This window comes from Rhinopithecus bieti, unplaced genomic scaffold (genome assembly GCF_001698545.2).
Source record: "Rhinopithecus bieti isolate Rb0 unplaced genomic scaffold, ASM169854v2 scaffold_24390, whole genome shotgun sequence".
NCBI classification, from domain to species: domain Eukaryota; kingdom Metazoa; phylum Chordata; class Mammalia; order Primates; family Cercopithecidae; genus Rhinopithecus; species Rhinopithecus bieti.
Window position 1 is genome coordinate 160,039 of NW_016811706.1, and position 24,395 is coordinate 184,433.

Below are 24,395 nucleotides of genomic sequence, written 5' to 3' on the forward strand. Positions count from 1 at the left end.
TTGCCCAGGCTGGAGTGCAATGGCATGATCTTGGCTCACTGTAACCTTGGCCTCCCAGGTTCAAGTGATTCTCTTGTCTCAGCCTCCCAGGTAGCTGGGATAACAGGCGCATGCCACCACACCTGGCTAATTTTTGTGTTTTTAGTAGAGAAGGGGTTTCATCATATTGGTCAGGCTGGGCTTGAGCTCCTGACCTCAGGTGATCCGCCCGCCTCAGCCTCCCAAAGTGCTGGGATTACAGGCATGAGCCTCCGCACCTGGCTTTGGTTAAAGTTTTTCTATGCAGTAGAATCCTTATCCATGTGAATCGAATTACTCTGATTAAGTAAACAACTGTCAGAGTGAGTCTTAGTTGCTTGAATATATGCCCCATCACCTATGTTTATCTTCTTAAGTATGAGATTTCTTTATTTTTACTTTTTAAAGTAGAGGGGGAGTCTCTCCTTGCTGCCCAGGATGGTCTCGAACTGCTGGGCTCACATGATGTTCCCACCTCGGCCTCCCAAAATGCTGGGATTACAGGCATGAGCCACTGCACCCAGCCAAACATGAGATTTCAACATAAGAATGTTTCAGGTCAGGCGTGTTGGCTAACACCTGTAATCCCTGCACTTTGGGAGGCCTAGGCAGGTGGATGATCACCTGAGGTCAGGAGTTCGAGACCAGCCTGGTCAACATGGTGAAACCCCCATCTCTACTAAAAATACAAAAATCAGTCAGCGAGGCACGGTGGCTCATGCCTGTAATCCCAGCACGGAGGCCAAGAGGCGGATCACAAGGTCAGGAGATCGGGACCATCCTGGCTAAGACGGTGAAACCCCGTCTCTACTAAAACTACAAAAAATTAACTGGACGTGGTGGTGGACGTCCCAGGAGTAGTCCCAGCTACTCGGGAGGCTGAGGCAGGAGGATGGCATGAACCCAGGAGGCGGAGCTTGCAGTAAGCTGATATTGGGCCACTATACTCCAGCCTGGGTGATAGAGCGAGACTCCGTCTCAAAAAAAAAGAAATCAGTCAGGTGTGGTGGCACAGGCTTGTAATCCCAGCTACTCAGGAGGCTGAGGCAGGAGAATCCCTTGAACCTGGGAGGTGGAGGTTGCAGTGAGCCGAGATCATGCCACTGTGCTCCAGCCTGGGCAATAGAGTGAAAAACTCTAAAAAAAAAAAAAAAAAAAAAAAAAGTTTCAGACTGGGGTCTTAAGTCTTGACTAAGACTAAGGAATTTTTAACCTGCTCCAAAATACCCTATAGTAGAAGGTAAGTTAGATGCTTTGTTTGTCTTTCTCTCATTACTACTTTTGTTGCAGGGGAATGAATCCATAGTTGCAAAAACTACAGTGACTGTTCCCAATGATGGTGGGCCCATCGAAGCTGTGTCCACTATTGAGACTGTGCCATATTGGACCAGGAGCCGAAGGAAAACAGGTCCATTGAATTTGTGACTAAACTGGCCTGTGTAAAACAACTAGTAAAATTTTGGAGCGTTGATTTCTTAGAACCCTCCTGAGGCAGGGATTGGATGTATTGGGTAGTTTCTTACTGCTGCATACCGAGGACCAGATAACTGCTTGTGTCATGCTTTACCTTTGAATTGCTAGCCCACTTGCATAACTTTAGTTTTTCTTGAAACTATTTTTTTACATAGCCATTAGTACTCACTTTTGGCTATGATGACAGATTACTGTTTATCTCCCAATTAAAATTGGAGCTAAAATTTAGAAGCAACAAAATACTTAAGAAACAAAGCTTAAAAGTTGCTTGTTTTCTAGGTACTTTACAACCTTGGAACAGTGACTCCACCCTGAACAGCAGGCAGCTGGAGCCAAGAACTGAGACAGACAGTGTGGGCACGCCACAGAGTAATGGAGGGATGCGCCTGCATGACTTTGTTTCTAAGACGGTAAGTCTGTGATTGTTCATTTTGTTTTAGGCATGTTTTAATTTTTTAATTGTGAAAGTAATAAATACCAGGAATAAAGTTAAATACTTTAGTGTTATAAAGTTAAATGTCAAATTTTCTTCCTCATTCCAATTTTACTCTCCAGAAGTAACATTGGTTACAGAGGTAAGTTACTTTCCATTCTGTGAGTAATACTAAATTAAAGAGACCAACCTTTTCTGAAGCAATTGTTAGTACTTTTTTTTTTGAGATAGAGTCTTACTCTATCACCCAGGCTGGAGTGCAGTGGTATGATCATAGCTCACTGTAGCCTTAACCTCCCAATCTCAAGCAGTCCTCCTGCCTCAGCCTCCTGAGTAGTTGGGATACAGATGTGTGCCACCATGCCCGACTAATTTTTAAATTTTTTGTAGAGACCTGGTCTTGCTATGTTGCCTAGGCTTGTCTCGAACTCCTGGGCTCAAGTGCTCCCCCTGCCTCAGCTCCCCAAGTGCTGGGATTAGAGGCATGAGCTACCGTGCCTGGCCCATTGTTAGTACTTTTTAGTGACACATGTTTACATTTTTTCTTGAATATATCACCTAAGATTTTCAAAATGTTTTGCTTTTGTACCATTTGATTTCCTTATAAAAATCCAAGCAAATTAACTGAGGTTCAGAGGAGTTGACATTTTTGAGCCACATGATAGTAAGTGACACATTTAACATCCAGGTTTTCTTTTTTTCTTTTTTTTCATTTGAGATGGAGTATCACTCTGTTGCCCAGGCTGGAGTGCAGTGACGTGATTTCGGCTCACTGCAACCTCTGCCTCCTGGGTTAAAATGATCCTCCTGCCTCAGCCTCCCAAGTAGCTGGGATTACAGGCGCCCGCCACCATGCCCGGCCAAATGTTTGTACTTTTAGTAGAGATGGGATTTCACCATGTTGGCCAGGCTGGTCTGGAACTCCTGACCATAGGTGATCCTCCCGCCTTAGCCTCCCAAAGTGCTGGGTTTATAGGCATGAGCTACCATGCCTTGCCAACATCCAACAACCAGGTTTTCTGCTCTTTCTAAGCGAGTTCTTTTCACTACCTCACACTGCTGCCTTCCAGCTGGATGACCTTAAATGAGTTACTTAAACTCTTTTTGCTTCTGTTTCCTCATCTTAAAATGAAGAAAACAAAACCTATCTTACGGGATTACTGTGAGAATTACATATGTAAATATGTGTAAAGGGCTTAGAAAAATTTTTGGCACATACTAAGTGCTCAATAAATGTTAGTTGATTATGGCTGGGAGCAGTGGCTCACGTCTGTAATCCCAGCACTTAGGGAGACTGAGGCAAGTGGATCACCTGAGGTCGGGAGTTCAAGACCAGCCTGACCAACGTGGAGAAACCACGTCTCTACTAACAATATAAAAATTAACCGGGCGTGGTGGCGCATGCCTGTAATCCCATCTGCCTAGGAGGCTGAGGCAGGAGAATCGCTTGAACCCGGGAGGTGGAGGTTGCAGTGAGCCAACCTCCATCACGCCATTGCACTCTAGCCTGGGCAACAAGAGTGAAACTCCGTCTCAAAAAAAGACAGAAAAAGGCCAGGCCCAGTGGCTCACGCCTGTAATCCCAGCACTTTGGGAGGCCGAGGTGGGTGAATCACAAGGTCAGGAGTTCGAGACCAGCCTGGCCAACATGGTGAAACCCCGTCTCTACTAAAAATACAAAAAATCAGCTGGGCGTAGTGGTGGGCACCTGTAATCCCAGTTACTTGAATGGCTGACACAGGAGAATCACTTGAACCCGGGAGGCGGGGGTTGCAGTGAGCTGAGATTGCACCACTGCACTCCAGCCCAGGTGACAGAGTGAGACTCAGTCTCAAAAAAAAAAAAAAAGTTGATTATGATGATAATTTTCTAATTCATATCACTCTGTTTCTTCTGCTCTGTTTTATCCCAGGTTATTAAACCTGAATCCTGTGTTCCATGTGGAAAGCGGATAAAATTTGGCAAATTATCTCTGAAGTGCCGAGACTGTCGTGTGGTATCTCATCCAGAATGTCGGGACCGCTGTCCCCTTCCCTGCATTCCTACCCTGATAGGAACACCTGTCAAGATTGGAGAGGTATGACTTATACGAGCCGTCATTGTTTTATAGCCTCTTGATTCGCCTTTCAAAGGCTTAGTATCAGTTTTTGTTCTAAAATTAATGATCTCAAATATGTTTCTTTCCACAAATAATGAATAGAATTGTAAGATATTTACTTGAAGAGTCCTATTTGGGTTTGTCTAATACCTTTCTAAACCAAACTTCTTTGCCCTCCCCCTTTTTCCTTTTTCCTCTTCCCTGCTTCTCCTTTCCTCCTCTTCTCCCTTCCTTCCTCCCCTTCATCCCATTTTGGAAAATTTCAGACATATATCAAACTAAAGAGATTAGTGTAACTAACCCCTGGTTCTTATCACTTAACTTCCATGACTACTAACTTGTGTCCATTCTCTCTCTTTTTTTTTTTTTTCCTCTGCTGCCTAGGCTGGAGTGCACTGGCACGATCTCAGCTCACTGCAACCTCTGCCCCCCTGGCCTCAAGTGATTCTCTTGCCTCAGCCTCCCAAGTAGCTAGAATTACAGGCATGTACCACCACCATGCCCGGCTAATTTTTTTTTGGTTGTATTTTTAGTAGAGACGGGGTTTCACCATGTTGGCCACGCTGGTCTCAAGCTCCTGACTTCAAGTGATCCGCCCACCTCAGCCTCTCAAAGTGCTGGGACTACAGGCATGAGCCACTGTGCCCGGCCATGTCCATTCTTTTTTTAATGTCTCTTTTTTTTGAGACAGAGTTTCCATGTTGCCCAGGCTGGAGTGCAGTATTGCAACTTTGACTCACTGCAGCCTCTGTCTCCTGGGCTCAAGTGATTCTCATGCCTCAGCCTCCCAAGTTGCTGGGACTGCAGGCGTGTGCTACCATGCTCAACTAATTTTTTTGTATTTTTAGTAGAGATGGGGTTTTGCCATGTTGGCCAGGCTGGTCTTGAACTCCTGACTTCAAGTGATCCACCTGCCTTGGCCTCCTAAAGTGTTGGGATTCTAGGTGTGAGCCACGGCACCCAGCCTTTATGTCTGTTCTTGATTTATCAATACTATCGTTGCCTCTTCCTAACTCTGTCCAATGAATTACTTGGAAGCAAATCTCAGCTATCATATAATTTTGTCTGTGATAAAATTATCTTTTTATTCTTGCTTTTATGTTAGACATACTTCATCATAGGGTATCAAGATTAAGTTGCTTATTTCCAAATATTTAACCAGTTTAATCCAAACTGATTAAATCCATTAAGAAATTAGTTATTGCTGAGCATGGTAGCTCATGCCTGTAATCTCAGCACTTTGGGAGGCTGAGGCAGGAAAATCACTTGAGCCCAAGAGTTTGAGACCAGCCTGGACAACAAAGCAAGATTCCATCTCTACAAAGAATAAATAAATAAGTTAGCCAGATTAGTGGTGTGCGCCCGTGTTTGTAGCTACTTCAGGAAGCTAGGTTGGACTATTGCTTAAGGTGGGGAGGTTGAAACTGCAGTGAGCCGTGATTACACCACTGCACTCCAGCCTCGGGATTAGAGCAAGACCCTATCTCGAAAAAAAAAAATTTTATTATGTAAGCAACATTAGCAAGAATCAAAATGACTACCTTCCTACCTACTTTTCAGCAAATGAAATGTTATTTTCCCCTAATCTTACAAGTTCTCATCCATGCCTGTACTTTTTTTTTTTTTTGAGAGGATGTTTTACTCTTGTTGCCCAGGCTGGAGTGCAATGGCGCAATCTCAGCTCACCGCAACCTCCACCTCCTGGGTTCAAGCGATTCTTCTGCCTCAGCCTCCTGAGTAGCTGGGATTACAGGCATGTGCCACCACGCCTGGCTAATTTTGTATTTTTAGTAGAGACAGGGTTTCTCCATGTTGGTCAGGCTGGTCTCAAACTCCTGACCTCAGGTAATCTGCCCACCTCGGCCTCCTACAGTGCTGGGATTACAGGTGTGAGCTACCGCACCTGGCCACCTGTACATTTTTTTTACACATGTTCTGTATTCTAATATAGAACCATGGAGTTCTCCCCTACAGGTAGGTTTGTGTCATGATCAACTGTGATAAGATGTGTTAAGTAATTTTTTTTACTGAGAATAATGAAAGTATAAAAGATTATTTTTCTCTTATTCCAGATTTCTTCTGTTAGAAAAAAAAATCCGTTTAGAGTAATAAATTATTTCATATTAAAGGCTATACCTGTAACTTCATTATTGCTTTTTTCTGCTGTCCTTGAGTGGATGAGAAGGAGTTAGTTATAGCTGGTGGTCTTATTCCTTGTTCACATAAGAGTGTGGTATATATGAAAGAGAAAAAAAAAGTGTGTTATGTATGATAATAAATCAGTCCTGGCATGGAGGTAGGAAAAATAATTGATAGTCTCTGTTTTAATATATGCTTTGGGAATAGGAATTTAAAAGTAGACATGATGTCCCAGTCTGAGAATAAGATTGGAGGTGGTTCTTCGTGTGTCGTCTTCATCTGTTGGTCTACATGGTGTAAATAATAATTTAAAACTCTTTTTTTCCAGGGAATGCTGGCAGACTTTGTGTCCCAGACTTCTCCAATGATCCCCTCCATTGTTGTGCATTGTGTAAATGAGATTGAACAAAGAGGTCTGACTGAGGTAAGAGTCAACCGTAGGAGATGGTGAATTTGTTATTTGTGTTAATTAGGAAGTTTTTAAATAAAAATGTCATCTTGATAATAGACAGGCCTGTATAGGATCTCCGGCTGTGACCGCACAGTAAAAGAGCTGAAAGAGAAATTCCTCAGAGTGAAAACTGTACCCCTCCTCAGCAAAGTGGATGATATCCATGCTGTCTGTAGCCTTCTAAAAGACTTTTTTCGAAACCTCAAAGAACCTCTTCTGACCTTTCGCCTAAACAAAGCCTTTATGGAAGCAGCAGGTAAGGGCAGATGTAACATTTGAATATGAATTCCCTCACGGCAGTAGTTTTCTTACTCTTTTTATTTATTTATTTATTTTTTATTTTTTTAGACAGAGTCTCACTTTGTCGCTCAGGCTGAGGTCAGTGGGCGTGATCTTGGCTCACTGCAGCCTCTGTCTCCCAGGTTCAAGCGATTCTCCTGCCTCAGCCTCCTGAGTAGCTGGGATTACAGGCGTGTGGTATCACGCCCGGCTAATTTTTTGTATTTTTTAGTAGAGACGGGGTTTCACCCTGTTAGCCAGGATGGTCTCAATCTCCTGACCCCGTGATTCGCCCGCCTCAGCCTCCCAAAGTGCTGGGATTACAGGCGTGAGCCACCATGCCGGGCCTCTTTTTTGTTTGTTTGTTTGTTTTTTTAAGACGGTGTCTCTGCTGCCCTGGCTGGAGTGCAGTGGTACTATCTCAGCTCACTGTAACCTCCGCCTCCTGGGTTCAAGAGATTCTCCTGCCTCAACCTCCTGAGTAGCTGAGATTACAGGCATGCACCACCACGCCCAGGTAATTTTTTGTATTTTTAGTGGAAATGGGATTTCACCATGTTAGCCAGGCTGGTTTCAAACTCCTGACCTCAGGTGATCCACCCACCTCGGTCTCCCAAAGTGATGGGATTACAGTCATGAGCCACCACGCCTGGCCACCTTACTCTTTTTATTAGCTCCTGCCTAGTACAGTGCCTGAAACATAGTAGGTGCTCAAGTAGTTTGATGGATGGGTAACTGTATGCGTGTCACCTTTGCCTGTCCTCTTCCTTTCTCATTATGTTATTGTGGACAATGCTCTTCCTTTCTTTCCTTCCTCTCCAGTTAGGCTGGAGCTTTTTCAGTTCTTAGACTATACCAACCTTACTCCCTACTGTAAGGCCTTCACATTTGTTGTCTCAACCTGAATGCTCTTACATTAGATACTGTATGGTTTGCTCCTTTATTTCTTTCATATTTCTCTTCATATACCTCGTCCCCAGAAACACTTTTCTGACAACCTTGTCTAGATTAACGGCTCTCATTTCTTTCCAGCTTCTTGCCTGCCTTGTTTCTTCATTTATGTATCACTCTACCTGATAGGTATTTGCTTTTTGACTGACTCCACCAATAGAATGTAGGTTACATAAGGTAAGGGCTTTACTTCTCCTTTATCCTCGGCACTTGTACCTGGCACATCGTAGGCCCTTAAATATGTTTTATGAATGAATACCTTCTTGGTAATTGTAGTCACTGCAATTGTATGCCTGTCTTCCTAGCACATCGGTTGCCAACTGCTTTCCCTAACTTCAAAGGCAGATTTTTTAAAAGTTCTGACTTCTAATATTGAGCTGTTGGCCAGTATCCTGCTTGTTAATGAAACCAGAGTCTGATGTAGTCATGAACTAATCAGGAGTTTCAGAAGCTTACTGTATAGATGAGACTTTGTGGTCAATAACTTGGAAGCCCACTGTCAAGGGAAAGAAGTCTAGGCCTCTTGGTGCTTTCTTTTCAATTACAGAAATCACAGATGAAGACAACAGCATAGCTGCCATGTACCAGGCTGTTGGTGAACTGCCCCAGGCCAACAGGGACACATTAGCTTTCCTCATGATTCACTTGCAGAGGTGAGTACCGCAGAAACTTGTTCTGGGAGTTAGGGAATTTTTTTTCCAAGGGGAAGATAATGTGAGTTGAGTGTTTGGGAGTATGAGGGATGAATTGTTTTCTTATAGAATCTATATTTTGGTCTGCATTTAAGCAAGGAGCAAGACTTCTAATTTAATATTCTTTTGCTTAGAGTGGCTCAGAGTCCACATACTAAAATGGATGTTGCCAATCTGGCTAAAGTCTTTGGCCCTACAATAGTGGCCCATGCTGTGCCCAATCCAGACCCAGTAACAATGTTACAGGACATCAAGCGTCAACCCAAGGTAGGCAGGTGCGGGGTGTGTGTGTGTGTGTGTGTGTGTGTGTGTGTGTGTGAACTTGTGTAATGTGATAACATAAAAGAAAGTCGAGAAGCCCTGAGCTTTGGAAGTTTGCTAACAGATTTGCTGGCTTTTAGGTGGTTGAGCGCCTGCTTTCCTTGCCCCTGGAATACTGGAGTCAGTTCATGATGGTAGAGCAAGAGAACATTGACCCCCTACATGTCATTGAAAACTCAAATGCCTTTTCAACACCACAGACACCAGATATTAAAGGTAAGGCCCAAGATGTGCTTCTTCAGGGACTTGGCTCCCTCTTTAGTTTTAGTCATGTGCCCTCTTCCTGCCTTTGCTAGAGCTGTTTGAAAATTCTAACATTAAAGGAAAATTTGTATAATTCTACCATCGCTTTTCCATGTTCTCCTTTCTTTATCCATATGGATATATGTTTTTTAAATATAGATATAATAGGCTGGGCATGGTGACTCACACCTGTAGTCCCAGCACTTTGGGAAGCCGAGGCAGGCGGATCACAAGGTCAAGGGATTGAGACCATCCTGGCCAACATGGTGAAACCCCATCTCTACTAAAAATACAAAAATTAGCTGGGTGTGGTGGCACGTGCCTGTAATCCCAGTTACCCGGGCTGCTGAGGCACGAGAATCGCTAGAACCCAGGGGGCGGAATTTGCAGTGAGCTCAGATCGTGCCACTGCACTCCAGCCTGGTGACAGTGAGACTCCATCTCCAAAAGAAAAAGATATAATAATAGTTTAAATATAATCCAATCTTATTTCACTTAGCATGTTGTGAGAACTTTTTCTCATATATAATCTTATTTGCTTAAATGTTCTAGTAGGTATTAACATTATTTTATAATTTTTCATAATTACAAGTAATGCTATAGTCAATATTATATGTATGTATCCTCTTTTCCCTTAATGATAAATTCCCAAGAGTGGAAATCACTGAATTAAATGGCTTAAACATTTTTATGAATCTTGATATGTTTTACCAACTTGATTTCTTAAATTTCTTATAGGCTTTTCCAATTTTTATTGCTAACCAACAATTTGATATGAATAGGCTGGTTTCACTCCAGTCTCACTGTCATTGGAGACCCATTCTTTCATTATTGCAAGTTCCTTCTAAGGGAGCATATTGTTTCTTCTAGTATAGCTAAAAGTCAGATGTTTAGATGTTAGATTTGTGAAGTGTGGAGTTAGAGAATGGCCTAAATCAGGAAGTGTCAGCTATTCGTTGAGTTCAAAAGATACACGAGTGTGTTACAGAATGATGACAAAAATGATTTCTGGGACTTTGCTAGATGTCTAACCTTAGCTCTTAAGTGCTTCAGAGGGTAATCAGCTTAAAACTAGCCATCTAAAAAGATGCCTTCTTTTTTCCCACCTCTCTTAAAAATATGTCTGAACTTTGAAGTGAGTTTACTGGGACCTGTGACCACTCCTGAACATCAGCTTCTCAAAACTCCTTCGTCTAGTTCCCTGTCACAAAGAGTCCGTTCCACCCTCACCAAGAACACTCCCAGGTATGCAGAATTGGCCTTCCTAGGAAATAAAAAACAACTGCTTTCTTAGACTTCTTATTATATTGAAGCTTATTGAAAGAAAAATTGCATTAGATTTTAGCTAGCAACTAGACTTTATAAAAGGGAACATGGAGCTATAAGGATTCCTTCTTTAAAAAGGTTCTGAAAGTCTTTACTATTTCCCCGCTCTCATTGTAGGTGACTAAGAGTACCTTGCAAAATAGTTGTCTAGGGTTTCCTACTTATAGTGGGTTATATCAAGTAATATTATAGTTGTTTATTCAACCATTTTTTATAGAATACTTGTCCAGTTCATTGTCTTTTCATTGTAGATTTGGGAGCAAAAGCAAGTCTGCCACTAACCTAGGACGACAAGGCAACTTTTTTGCTTCTCCAATGCTCAAGTGAAGTCACATCTGCCTGTTACTTCCCAGCATTGACTGACTATAAGAAAGGACACACCTGTACTCTGCTCTGCAGCCTCCTGTACTCATTACTACTTTTAGCATTCTCCAGGCTTTTACTCAAGTTTAATTGTGCCTGATCGTTTTATTAAAACTATGTATACCTTCCCTTCCTTCTCCTCAAGTCACATAATACCAGCAATTTGTGCTGGTCGTTGTTGGGAGCTTTTAGATGAGACATCTTTCCAGGGGTAGAAGGGTTAGTATGGAATTGGTTATGATTCTTTTTGGGGAAGGGGGTTATTGTTCCTTTGGCTTAAAGCCAAATGCTGCTCATAGAGTGAACAATCTTTCTCTAGTTTCGTTTAGAACTGATTTCCATGAGACAATGACAGAAACCTTACTTATCTGATAAGATTGGCTTGTCTCAGGGTGGGAAGTGGGAGGGCAGGGCAATAAAGGATTAGACGAGAGGATTTAGGATGCCTCCTAAGAACCGGAAGTTCTCATTCCCCATTATGAACTGAGCTATAATATGGAGCTTTCATAAAAATGGGATACATTGAGGACAGAACGAGTGATGGGAATATGTGTAGCTTTAATTTGGATGATTAGATCTTTAATGGTGTTGAGTGGCACACCTTGTAAATGTGAAAGTACAACTTGTATTTATCTCTAATGTGCCACTGGCTGAACTTTGGGTTCATTGGGGTCAAAGCCAGTTTTTCTTATAAAATTGAATTCATTCTGATGCTTGACCCCCATACCCCCAACCTTGTCCAGTGGAGCCCAACTTCTAAAGGTCAATATGTCCTTTGGCATCCTAGCTAACAATAAAGAGTAGGCTATAAGGGAAGATTGTCAATATTTTATGTGGTAAGAAAAGCCACAGTCATTTTTTCTTTGCACTTTGGATGCTGAAATTTTCCCATGGAACATAGCCACATCTAGATAGATGTGAGCTTTTCATCTGTTAAAATTATTCTTAATATCTGTAAAATGATTTTTTTCTATAGAATGTTTGACTTCATATTGACCTTTACCTGTAAAACACCTATTTCGGATAATATTTGGAAAAAAAGTAAATAGCTTTTTCAAAATGAACATGAGGCTGGTATTCTTGTCTTGGAAGGTAATTTTCAATGCCTTTTAGAAAATCATTTCTGGGGCTGGGCATGGTGATTCATGCCTATAATCCTAGCACTTTGGGAGGCCAAGATGGGTGGCTCACCTGAGGTCAAGAGTTTGAGATATGGCCAAACCCTGTCTCTACAAAAAATACAAANACTTCATATTGACCTTTACCTGTAAAACACCTATTTCGGATAATATTTGGAAAAAAAGTAAATAGCTTTTCAAAATGAACATGAGGCTGGTATTCTTGTCTTGGAAGGTAATTTTCAATGCCTTTTAGAAAATCATTTCTGGGGCTGGGCATGGTGATTCATGCCTATAATCCTAGCACTTTGGGAGGCCAAGATGGGTGGCTCACCTGAGGTCAAGAGTTTGAGATATGGCCAAACCCTGTCTCTACAAAAAATACAAAATTAGCCGGGCATGGTGGCACACACCTGTGATCCCAGCTACTCAGGAAGCTGATGTGGTAAAATTGAGCCTGGGAGGTGGAGGTTGCAGTGAGCTGAGATCGTGCCACTGCACTCCATCCAGCCTGGGTGACAGAGTGTGAGACCCTGTCTCAAAAAAAAAAGAAAAAATTACTTCCTTCAACGTGTCTTGACTCCCCATTTCCCACTCTCTGGATGCACCCTAGCCTTACAACCACCGGGAGTTTGTTTCTTCATTTCTCATCAGTCTTTCTTTGTCCAAACTGGAGTTGTAGAGTTGTCCTGTGCCTGTTGTGTTGTTTAAAGAACCCACAGTCATGAGTTGCATAATGACGGGGATACATTCTGAGAGGTGCTTCATTAGGTGATTTCATTGTTGTGTGAACCTGAGTGTCCTTACACAAACCTGGATGGTGTGACCTACTACACACCTAGGCTATATGGTAGAGCCTATTGCTCCTAGGCTACAAACCTGTATAGCATGTGACTGTTCTGAACACTATAGGCAGTTGTAACTCATGGTAAGTATTTATGTATCTAAACAGAAAAAGGGTACAGTAAAACTATGGTTATTATAATCTTATGTGACCACTGTTGTATGTGGGATGCATTGTTAATCAAAACGTAATGTAGTGTGTGACTGTACTTAAAAAATAACAACAACAACTTTTTAAACAAGTCTTTAGGGACCAAAATGGTGCAGATAAAAAAAAAATTGCCTCTGGCTGGCTGACTGCCTAGAACATCCTTCACTGCTGGAAGTGACTCTGGAGTGAGCTGGAATGATTAACTGAGGGCACCTGCACTTGGAACTCTGAAGCTGGTGAACAGAATGTATCTGAGATTGAACGTAAACAGTTGCAGGCTTAATATGTAACTGTGGAGAGAGGAGGCAACCTATTGGCTTTTTCCCAGGAGGGGGCAGCTTCATAGCAGGGCCCATCTGCCTCAGCAAATTGACAGAGGATGGGTCCCATACCCCCTTTCACACATGCCGGCTAGGCCTTATTTTTTAAAACTCTGCCCTAGATGCTACCTCTTATGTCTTTGCAATCCTAGTGTTGGCCTGGTTCCATATTTGCTGTTCTGTAGTATCTCCCCAAGGTGCATTTCAAGTCACTAATGTAGAGGAAGTAAATGGATTGTGTAACATTAGTGAAGGCAAGGCTACCCTATGCAGGAACCAATGGTCCATTAACGAAAAAGGAAATGGTCCTGTGTGTCAAATGTTGGCAACCATTTGCTCAGTTTTTGGGCTAGGCCAAGAGACCTTAGCCATGAAAATAATTCTGATGATAGCAAAGGGAAATATATACCCACCTTCAACTTCTTTAACAGTACTTCCTGCGGAACAGTCTGACTTTCCAGGGTCTTCTTAATTAAATTATACCTCCTCAGTGTGAGGGCTGTGGAAGGGGGTCCAGTGCTTTGGAGTAGGCATCACTCCATCTCTTACTCCTAACCCTTTGACGTTCCTCTCTTTTAATGCAGTTTAATTTTACTGTCACACTTGCTAATAAACAGAATCTTTAAATTGTGACATTTACCTCTGTTCTCCCTGATCTATGTAAGATTCCTGAGTTTGATGTTTATCTAACTGGGCAAGCATTACATGGTTGGATTCAGCCGCAACAATTTGAGTTTATTACTGGGTGTTTAACAACTTAGCCTTCCTTAAGAAGGTGAATTCATTGGTTGCAGAGATAGAAGAAGGAATGTGAGTTTTGTTCAGAGGACGTTTAGGGTGCACAATTGATTTACTAGGGGAAAAAAGTACTCATTTTTGGTTATGAACTGAACCGGTGGCATTGAAAGTGGTCTTGTGTTCTTTTTATTTTATTATTTATTTTATGCCTCCCAAGTAGCTGGGACAACAGGCATGCCCCACCATGCCCAGCTAATTTTTAATTTTTTTATAGAGACAAGGTCTCACTATGTTGCCCAGGTTGGTCTCAAATTCCTGGACTTAAGTGATCCTCCTGCTGCAGCCTCCCAACAAAGTGCTGGGATTACAGGCATGAGCCACTGTGCCCAGCCAGTTCTTGCATGCTTAAGTTATTAGGCAGCACAATATGACAAAGAGAGCTGAGTGAGTACAGGGAGCAAAGGTATCAGGCTTGCTGTTTTTGTTTTGTTATGGTAGGGTCTACCTGGACACCTATCTAGCTTCAGATAGATTGATATTGTTTGTGTCACCACCCAAATCTCATCTTGAATTGTAGTTCTCATAATCCCCACATGTCGTGGTAGGGACCCAGTGGGAGGTAACTGAATCATGGGGACATTTACCCTTGTGGTGTTCTCTTGATAGCAAGTTCTCACGAGATCTGATGGTTTTATAAGGAGCTTCCCCTCTTTTGCTCTGTACTTCTTGCTGCTGCCATGTGAAGAAGGACATGTTTGCTTCCCCTTCTGCCATGATTGTAAGTTTCCTGAGACCTCCCCAGCCATGCTGAACTGTGAGTCAATTAAACCTCTTTCCTTTATAAATTACCCAGTCTTGGGTATGTATTTATTAGCAGTGTGAGAACGGAATAATACATAGATACATACATACACACACACGTACATTACACATGATTTCCTGTTGGAAAAGCATTTAGAGGCCCCACTGCTATGCCTGGCAGGCCAAGGAGTTCAATCGTGCATCACCTTTTCTTAGGCTCTCAGCATGGGCAGGGCAAGAGCTGGTGTGGACACCAAGATGTGAGAAGTGAGGGTGGCACAGCTCACACAGTAGGTTCTTGATCAATGTGCTTTGATGATAGTCTGGGTGATGACTCAGGTTTCAGCCACTGATGGAAAAAGCTTTCAAGCATGCAGAGTTGGGACACGTTAGCCGTTCTGCTTTTAGTGTAAACAGGGTTTGGAGAATGGCCACTTAACCTAAGAACTTGGTAATTTGTTTATATGCCCCCTGTAGTGGGGATATTTTGTAAATAAGTGAAGGTGCCAGGCCAGGAGGTCCCTAACTTGAGTAATTTATTACACACTGGTTCTCAGAGCTGTATTTGTTGATGGTTTGTGTTCACAAAGTCAGGTGGAAGACAGCTTGACGCCACCAGGAATAACCTTGTAGCATGTGGGAGCTTTGTCCTCTGCAATTGTGTGGGATGGGGAAGGAGGCTACTTTTCAGGGACTCCTAGTTGGAAGCAGGAATTTTTCCTTTTGTCTACCTTTCTCCCTCTATAACTCTTGCCAGGCTTCATTTAGCTGCATTGTTTTTTTATGCAGCATTACTCTCATATCTCACACAATTGGGTACCATCTGTGTGCTAGGCTCAAACACATGTAAATGGAGATTTAGACTTATAATAAAGCACCAGTTAAATCTTCTCTGGTCATCACTGAAGATGGAATTAGGAACTGATTCCCCATAAAGTCTTTAGGGAATTTAATATGGTGATTTACCATATACAGAGCGCTTTCATTTATCATCTTACTTGATCTCACTTCACTCAATGGGAGGTGGGGCAGGACAGGTGATACTATCCCAGTTAACAAATTCAGAGAGGTGATTTGGCCCAAACTCCTACCAACTAATGTGTAGCTTACCTGGGGTTAGAATCTGGGAGTTATAGCTTAGTCTGAAGGTTAGCCCTGGTGCTTGCTATTTCAGACTTCAGAGAGCATTGTGGGGCCTGTAAGTGTATTGTTAGGTACTTAAATACTAGTAAATGGCCTTTGCTTGGAGCCAGTGTTATTCATATTCCATGCAAGGAAGGATCTTGTCCTGCAAAATGAGCAACTATAAAATGAGCAGGCTGTAGAAAGAGATGATCATTTACATTGCAGGAGTTCTCCCTATTATCCTAAGAAATTTTTAAGTCACACCCAACCTAGAGCCGCAGATTGCACTGAGGACTGTATGTATGTGGATGTAGTATGCATTCTCATTATGCATTCTCAGCAGATGACCCAGAAAGAGCAGGGAAGCCCAGACTGCTGGAGAAGGCATGTGGGGCAGAATTTCCTAATGGTTGTCTGGGAGAGTGGAAGACCTGGGCTTGGTGATGTAGAGCTGTTTTCTGTGTGGAAGGAGCAAGATGAGCTGTGTGAGTGCTTGAGGTTGCTCCTGGTGGCAGTCTGTTTCCAGGCCACCCCTGCGCATCCTGTGTGCTCTGATGCTCAAAGCCAAGGATAGGCAAGTCTTAGCCAAAGCCATCAGCCTGCTTCTAGAAACGTGTCAGTGGATTAACTTACTAGCTTTCCCCCTGAGTGGCATTAGCTCTCACCCTGTCTCATGCTCACCATCTGGCTTTGAGTAAGAAGTCTTCGAGTGATCTCTCTTCACAGCCTGCTTTGCGCCAGGGCTTTCCGAGGGCTGTGCAGCGTTCTCCCTCATCAACCCTAGGGCCCAGTGCTCTCCAAGAAGGGGAGGTCAGTGTGCTGTGTCCACACATATGCATACCTGGGATCTGAAGACTGCTTTAGACCTCAAAGGAAAAAACCAGCTCAAGGGAGAATGAGTCTCCATGGTTAGTGACCTAAAGTCTTTTTGTTGTCAAAACTAGCAAGTGAATCTGTTATTAGGTTAGCTTTTATTTCTTTCTTTTTTTTTTTGAGACGGAGTCTCGCTCTGTCGCCCAGGCTGGAGTGCAGTGGCCAGATCTCAGCTCACTGCAAGCTCCGCCTCCCGGGTTCACGCCATTCTCCTGCCTCAGCCTCCGGAGTAGCTGGGACTACAGGCGCCCGCCACCTCGCCCGGCTAGTTTTTTGTATTTTTTAGTAGAGACCGGGGTTTCACCGTGTTAGCCAGGGTGGTCTCGATCTCCTGACCTCGTGATCCACCCGTCTCGGCCTCCCAAAGTGCTGGGATTACAGGCTTGAGCCACCGTGCCCGGCTAGGTTAGCTTTTAAAATTGAGTTGCTCCCACCACAGAGAAAGCTCTTTCTGCCAGTGAGATGATAGTTTGTCCGGATTTTGGAGATTCAAAGGGGCTGGGACTTTTCTTTCTCATTAGAAAGCAAAGCCCGGGGGTGGAGGTGCTTAAAGGAACCACCTCCCTTCCTCCCAGGGAGCTGGCTCTCTCCTCCTAGGTTAATATACATTGAATGGGGCTAAACGCCTGGTGCTTCTGGACAGAGTCCAACCCCTCAGCTGAGCAGCCGCACTGTGAAGATACAGCTGCTGGCATTAAAGGGCTAAGCCCTTTCCAGCTGGTTTGCTTTAACGGGAATCGCCTGCAGTCGGCAGCTTAGTGGAGCTGTCTTAGCCCGATTAGGAGGAAATGACTAATCTCTGCATCTTCTCATGACATTGCTCTGGAGGCTCCGGGGAAAATAACCCAGTGGGGTGGGAAGTGGTTGGATAAATGGTGTTGGAGTGCTAGGCTCTATCTCCTTAAAACTGTGGTCCCAGCTTGGTGTGATTTGTGTTTGTTTTGCCTCTGTGGAAAAAGGGGGCTGGCTTCTCTTCAGTGGACTCCCTGGCACTGAGGGAGAGGAGACGTTCACTGTGAAGGGTGGCCTGGGTATTTAAAAGCTGGTACAGCAACAGATGTGCAGAGTTGAGAGCGTATGGGGGCAATGTATCCATTCCCCTGGGAGGAGGAAGACACCTAAGATGGTCCTCACTTCAGCCTTCCATTCCTCTTTTTATTGAAACCCGATGTAAAGAGCCAAGATTAGGCCGGGCACAGTGGCTCACACCTGTAATCCCAGCACTTTGGGAGGCCGAGGCAGGCGAATCACCTGAGATCGGGAGTTCAAGACCAGCCTGACCAACATGGAGAAACCCCATCTCTATCAAGAATACAAAATCAGCCGGGCGTGGTGGTGTGTGCCTGTAATCTCAGCTACTTGGGAGGCTGAGGCAGGAGAATCACTTGAACCTGGGAGGCAGGGGTTGCGGTGAGCCAAGATTGCACCATTGCACTCCAGCCTCGGCAACAAGAGCGAAATGCCGTCTCAAAAAAAAGAGCCAAGAAATGATCATTTCATTGATTGAAAAGATGCAGTTTAGAAAATATTGTTAATATCTCTGAGAATTGGGACATCTTATAATCAATGGCATCTTACTAATATAATGCAGTGTTTCTCAGTAGCTCATGATATAGTAGTGCATCTTGTAATCAATGTTATTTGGGTTGGAAGTGTTAGCTATTCACGTGAGATAGGCTGTTGGATGGACTAGCTGTGCAGGCCAAGAAAACAGCGACTTTGCTGTGGTCAAAGAGAGATTAAAACAGGAAGTTCCCCCTGGTCTGAAAGGAAGTTACAGTATAGGAAAAGCAGAGAAACCAAGGCTCAGTCCAAGACACATACCATGAAGAAGCAGACAAGCAATGTGTGGGGCAGCATCAAGATTGGACCCAGTCGACCCCAGAGCCATCAGGGGAAAGCCACTGTGAATCAGTGATCTGACCAAAATAACAGTACATCCTGGTGGATGCCAGGCTGCTTCAACATATGAGAGATGAGAGGTTTTAGACTTTCTGTTTTGGCTGAGTTTTGGGAGTGTATGCTGCAATCCTTTGACCATCTTACTCATCAAGTCTAGAATATCAGAGGAAGGTCTTTCCTCTTTTGAAACCGAAAGGCCATGATTTGGGGGGAAAAGGAAGCCTGTCTCATAGGACAGATAGTTAAGGAATATATTGCCCTGAAATTAGAAGTAGACTAAACATATCATTTTGTTTAAGGAGATATTCCTGTTAGAAGCAGATGTTCAAATAACTCTGAAGTCAAGTGTTCAGTGCCGGGATAGACGTGGTGCAGAGTGCTGGGGGAGCTCACAGAGCTTTCAGGTCCTGACAGGAGAGCTAGGACTCGGGCTGTGCCAGGCAGCTAGGGAGGGACAGAGCGTATTTCCAGACAGAGAAAGCCCCTCCAGCCTGCTGCTCCAGAACCAAACGCCCCTAACTGCCATCCTGGCCTCTTCCCTCACTACAGGCTGGGCCCTTGTTCCCGAATCAAACCCAGGGTCGGGATGCTTATTTTCGTGGCCCAATAATGAGACGCAGGCGAACTGGGAGAGAAGGGAGTTTTCATTTCTGTAACCGGTTACAGGGAGAAGGCCTGGAAATTATCACCACACCGACTCAAAATTACAAAGTTTTCCAGAACTTATGTACCTTCTAAGTTAGATGTTTGTCTGTAAGTGTGCATTCATCTAAAGACATAACTTCTTTTAATCTACAACTGAGATCTGAGTCCTGAAGACCTTCCTCTGGAACCTCAGTAAATTTACTTAATCTAAATGGGTCCAGGTGATGGGGTGATTACGCTACTCTCCTGCTAAACCATGGAGGTTTGGGGAATTCCTTCGGATCCCCAATAAACTTGTTTAATCCTAAACAGGTCCTGTTAAGAATTCCTTCATTATTTTGTCATGCTTTAAGGCCTAGGAAAGGCCTAGGCAAAACTCTTTTTTTTTTTTTTTGAGACGGGGTTTCGCCCTTGTTGCCCAGCCTGGAGTGCAGTGATGAGATCTCAGCTAACCGAAACCTCTGCCTCCCGGGTTCAAAAGAGTCTCCTGCCTCAGCCTCCCAAGTAACTGGGATTACAGGCGCTTGCCACTACGCCTGGCTAATGTTTTGTATTTTTAGTAGAGATGGGGTTTCACCGTGTTAGCCAGGATGGTCTCGATCTCCTGACCTCGTGATCCGCCCGTCTCGGGCTCCCAAAGTGTTGGGATTACAGGCGTGAGCCACCACTCCCAGCTACCTAGGCAAAACTCTTGGTGGCCTTTTGTTATATTCCAGCCTTTGTATAAGGGCACTGCCTCTCTTAGCTTTTAATATTTAACTTAACCAGTCAGTGAGTACCGAAACAGTTGTTATGGAGGCGTGCGTTAGTGAGACCTGGCCTGCCACACCCTGGCCTGGCTGGAGCTTGTTTCGTCTGTCCATGGGGGTGGAGTGGGAGTTATTTGTCCCTGCGTCTGTCTCTGGCCTCCTCCACCTGCAGCTCTGGCAATAGCTGCCCCTTTATGGGTTTTAATCAGAGCTCTGAAACATTGTTTTCCATTTCCCCCTTTTCCGCTAATTAACTGCAGCCTATTAATTAGTGCTATTGGACTCCCCACTCCCATAAACCCCATTCACTAACCATGCCTTGCCTCCCCAGCTTTTGCTAAATACGTGACTGCGCTGTAGTATAGCTGCCTCTCCCTGAGAAGTGATTACAGATCTTGGCTGAGCTGACCCCCTGCCACAGCTGCCCAGAGAGGTCACAGCTTGGCCGGATGCTTCATCTTGATTAGCCCTTAACTTCTTCCCTCCCCATATTCCTCTCTGACATTGAGAGGGCCTGGCACTAAGCTGTAGGTTAAAATCCCTCTCAGTATAAGCATCGAGCTCTCTTCTCCTTGGGCCTGTTTCCTGCACTCCCGGGTGTTGCTCCAGGTCACAGAAAACAGCACTGTGGGGCCAGAGGGACTGAGCTGATCCCCTTCCCTGACCCGGTAGAGTCTTCCATCAAAACCCAGATCTGCTTGTTTCAGATCATTTGACCTCATTATCGATCACAGTGATTTTGGTCTGTGTTACCCATTTAATTCTCAGCTCTGATGTCAGCTCCCTTTTTGTTTACTTAGCTTTCATGTGAAATTTCAAATCTTCAAAGCTCTGCTTCTTTTCACCTCTTTTCCACTCCACCCAGACTTCTTACCCCCATTCCCGGAGTCTCCCAACTCTCCCAGTGTGATCACTTCAGTGCTCCACTTCTCCGTTATGATAGGTCCTTATTTCTCACTCTCTCTCTCTCTTTTTTTTTTTTTTTTTTTTTTTTTGAGACTGAGTCTTGCTCTGTCGCCCAGGCTGGAGTGCAGTGGTATGATCTCGACTCACTGCAACCTCTGCCTCCAAGGTCCAGGCAATTCTCCTGCCTCAGCCTCCCAAGTAGCTGGGATTACAGGCGTGCGCCACCACGCCTGGTTAATTTTTGTATTTTTAGTAGAGATGGGGTTTCACCTTGTTGGCCAGGCTGGTCTCAAACTCCTGACCTCAAGTGATCCACCCACCTTGGCCTCCCAAAGTGCTGGGATTACAGTTGTGAACCACAGAGCCCGGCCTCTTTCTTGTGTTTAATTCTGATGTTTTAATTCTTGACTCCTCTTCTGTCATTCCCCCTTTCCTCCAAATACACACATACACTTTCTCCTCTCGTCCCCCCTCCAGCTCACGCTAAGCCTGGATTATGGGAAGGATGTGATCCCTTCTTTAGTAATAGCCCAGGCCTCATTAGAAACTGCAGGGGAAGTAGCTGAACTTATGGTAGACAGAATGCAATCTACCACGATGATGATGGTGGTAAAAATAGCTACCACTGATTGAGATCTGACTGCATGTCAGTCATGGTGCGAAACACACACATATCTCATGTAGTTCTTCCAGCTCCCTTTTGACTGTACTCCATCCTCCAGATGAGGAAAGTGAGGCTCAGGATCCTTAAGTAACTTGCCCAAGTTCACACAGCTGCTAAGTGCCTGAGCCTATATTTAAACTCTGTTAACCCCTAGTCTATGTTTATGCAGTTTTTTTTTTTTTTTTTAACTTTGGTCTGCACAATCCTTTAGGTGAAAGTGATTTTCTTTGGAATGTAAAAGTGCCCAGATCATGGTGTGACTCTGCTATTCCTTCAGTCCTAGGAGACCAAATGTGGCTCAGAGCCTGACCCCTTCCTGGCCTTTTCCCCCTTGCACAGTATGGCCCCAGATGAGGCCTGTCCTCTTTATATCTGGAGGTAGTAGGTTGAAGATGAGCAGTGGGGGTGGGAAGTGGAGAGGGGCTTCCCGCCAGCCAATCGGGACGCAACCGCCCAGACTCCCAGCGCAGCATCATCTGCTCCTGCTAAGACAATCATCAACATAAAAGGCTAATTGTATTAATCACCAAGGCACCCGGCCTGAGTCCCCCTCCCTTTTGGGAGAATTATGAATTGCAATTGCAGATGGCTCCACTGATTGAAGGCAGTGCTCAGCAGGGAAAAGGGTCAGATCAGATTACACACCATTAATTAAAAACTTCCATGACAAACAGGAGGAAGGGAATGCACACCAAGGGCTGGCCTGGTTGGGTCTCTGTCCTCCCCATGTCCCCTGCCCCCACCCAGGCTCAGGGGCTATGCCAATGAAGCCTGCTTCCCCCAGCTGGAGCCACTGAGATTCAGCTCTCCAAAGGCCAGTCCTTCCCTCATTCAAACAGATGGCCTGCTGTCCTATTAAAGGGCTCCAGAGAAGGGGAAGCGAACCTTTGGTTACTTATTTCCACATCTAACCTTGGATGCTCTTCAGAGGCTAACCTAATTCCCCACTTCTCAGGAACATTGTTTCCTCCTGCTCTGTCCTGACAGAGAACTGCTTTGAAGAACTGTTAGTGAAAATAGCCCCTCAACTTTCTCTTCAGGCAACCCCTCATATTTTGACCTGTAAGTTCCTGGGACAGACGTTGTGAAGCCTGCTCTGAAATTGTGGGTGGAACAGCAAATATCTGGCGATGCACCCTCTCCCCAGCCCAAACCTGGAAGCATAGGCTTCTCAGCTGCTGTCATACTGGCTTATTTGGAACTGTAACTCCTGAAATTTTCTCCTCTTGATCTATTACTGCCTCCCTCCTCCCCAACTGCCCAGCCTTATTCACTCATCAAACTTACATTGAGCACCCAGTGTGTGCTTGGCTCTGGGGACAAAAAGCAGTGATCATTTGTCAAGGAGCTTAAGAGCCTACTGTAGGAGCTCCACACCCCCATCCCCTTCAACCCTCTAGTTCCTGTTTCCTTCCTTCCTGGGGCTGCAGCTTGTATGAGCCCCCCAGGAACTCTGTTTTGGAAGATTATAAACTGGGAGCTGGGGAGACCTTAAGTGTTTGTGCTCCCGAACCGGGTGACCTTGAGCAAGTCAATCATGTCCTCTGTGTACACATACGCTCTCATACATGCATACATACAGACGCCCCGCTCTCCCTGCTCATAGAAGGACATAGGCAGCCTTGGGCTCTGAGAGATTGTGAACACAGATGAGTGGGGCCCAGCTTGGAGAGATAGGAGTAGCATCTGCATTGATATTACAGAATGCTTAGCACAGCTACGGGGGCCATGAGCACCAGGGATTCAGCTACTGCACTGGTCACAGGCTGGGCCTGTCACGCTGCCCTTGGAAGACTTAGGCAGCCTTTTCCCCATCCCCAGTCCCTCAGGAGATATCATTAAAAAGGATCTATCTTTTGTTTGTATTATAGTTTAATTTTTCATTTTGAATAATAGAGATGGAGTTTCACTATGCTGCCCAGGATGGTCTCAAACTCCTGGCTTTAAGCAATCCTCCTGCTTGGGCCACCTAATGTGTTGGTGATTACAGGTGTGAGCCACCACACCTGGCTGTTTTTAATTTTTTGTAGAGGCAGGGTTTTGCCATGTTGTCTAGGCTGGTCTCGAACTCCTGGCCTCAAGCGATCCTCCCACTTTGGCCTCCCAAAGTGTTAGGATTACAGGTGGGAGCCACTGCACCAGGCCAGGACCCATCTTTTTTTTTTTTTTTTTTTTTTTTTTTTTTGTGAGATAAGAGTCTTGTTCTGTCACCAGGTTGGAGTGCAGCGGCATGATCTCGGCTCACTGAAACCTCTGCCTTCCAGGTTCAAGTGATTCCCCTGCCTCAGCCTCCCAAGTAGCTGGGACTACAGTCACGTGCCACCATGCCTGGCTAATTTTTTATATTTTAGTAGGGACAGGGTTTTACCATGTTGGCCAGGATGGTCTCGATCTCCTGACCTCGTGATCTCACCCCCCAGCCTCCCAAAGTGCTGGGATTACAGGCGTGAGCCACCGTGCCTGGCCGCCAGGACCCATCTTCTAAATGACTTTGGCTGCTGCATCTTAGGGTACCGTGGTGATGGGCGTCATAGAGATAAGAACTGATTTTATTGGCTCGCCTCTTCATTCCAGGGCCCTCCCACAGCCCCTCACACCCACAAAGACCCAAGGTCAGCAGACCCAGAGAAGAGGAGACAGGTCCTTGGTTAAGTAGATCCAATGATGTGAGAGAAAACCCAGTCTCTCTTCCTTCCCTCTCAGTCACCTTACTGTCTTTTTCCCTCCTCCCTCTCGTTACCAACAGCAATTGTCTTCAAACCCAATAATTACA

At 44.6% G+C, this 24,395-nt stretch overlaps 1 protein-coding gene across 10 annotated transcripts in view; it reads left to right on the forward strand.

Moving 5' to 3' along the window:
* The window catches only part of RACGAP1 (Rac GTPase activating protein 1), a 36,167-nt gene extending 24,316 nt beyond the window's left edge, over positions 1-11,851 (forward strand). For all 10 annotated transcript variants that reach the window (XM_017894809.1, XM_017894810.1, XM_017894808.1 and 7 more), the window contains 10 exons: positions 1,309-1,426; positions 1,771-1,901; positions 3,837-4,001; positions 6,490-6,585; positions 6,670-6,868; positions 8,390-8,495; positions 8,669-8,801; positions 8,936-9,071; positions 10,235-10,343; positions 10,676-11,851. In XM_017894809.1, the coding sequence (XP_017750298.1) occupies positions 1,309-1,426; positions 1,771-1,901; positions 3,837-4,001; positions 6,490-6,585; positions 6,670-6,868; positions 8,390-8,495; positions 8,669-8,801; positions 8,936-9,071; positions 10,235-10,343; positions 10,676-10,751 (1,269 nt within the window). In that variant the 3' untranslated portion in view covers positions 10,752-11,851. The remainder of the gene's footprint in view (positions 1-1,308; positions 1,427-1,770; positions 1,902-3,836; positions 4,002-6,489; positions 6,586-6,669; positions 6,869-8,389; positions 8,496-8,668; positions 8,802-8,935; positions 9,072-10,234; positions 10,344-10,675) is intronic.
* The last annotated feature ends 12,544 nt before the right edge of the window (positions 11,852-24,395 follow it).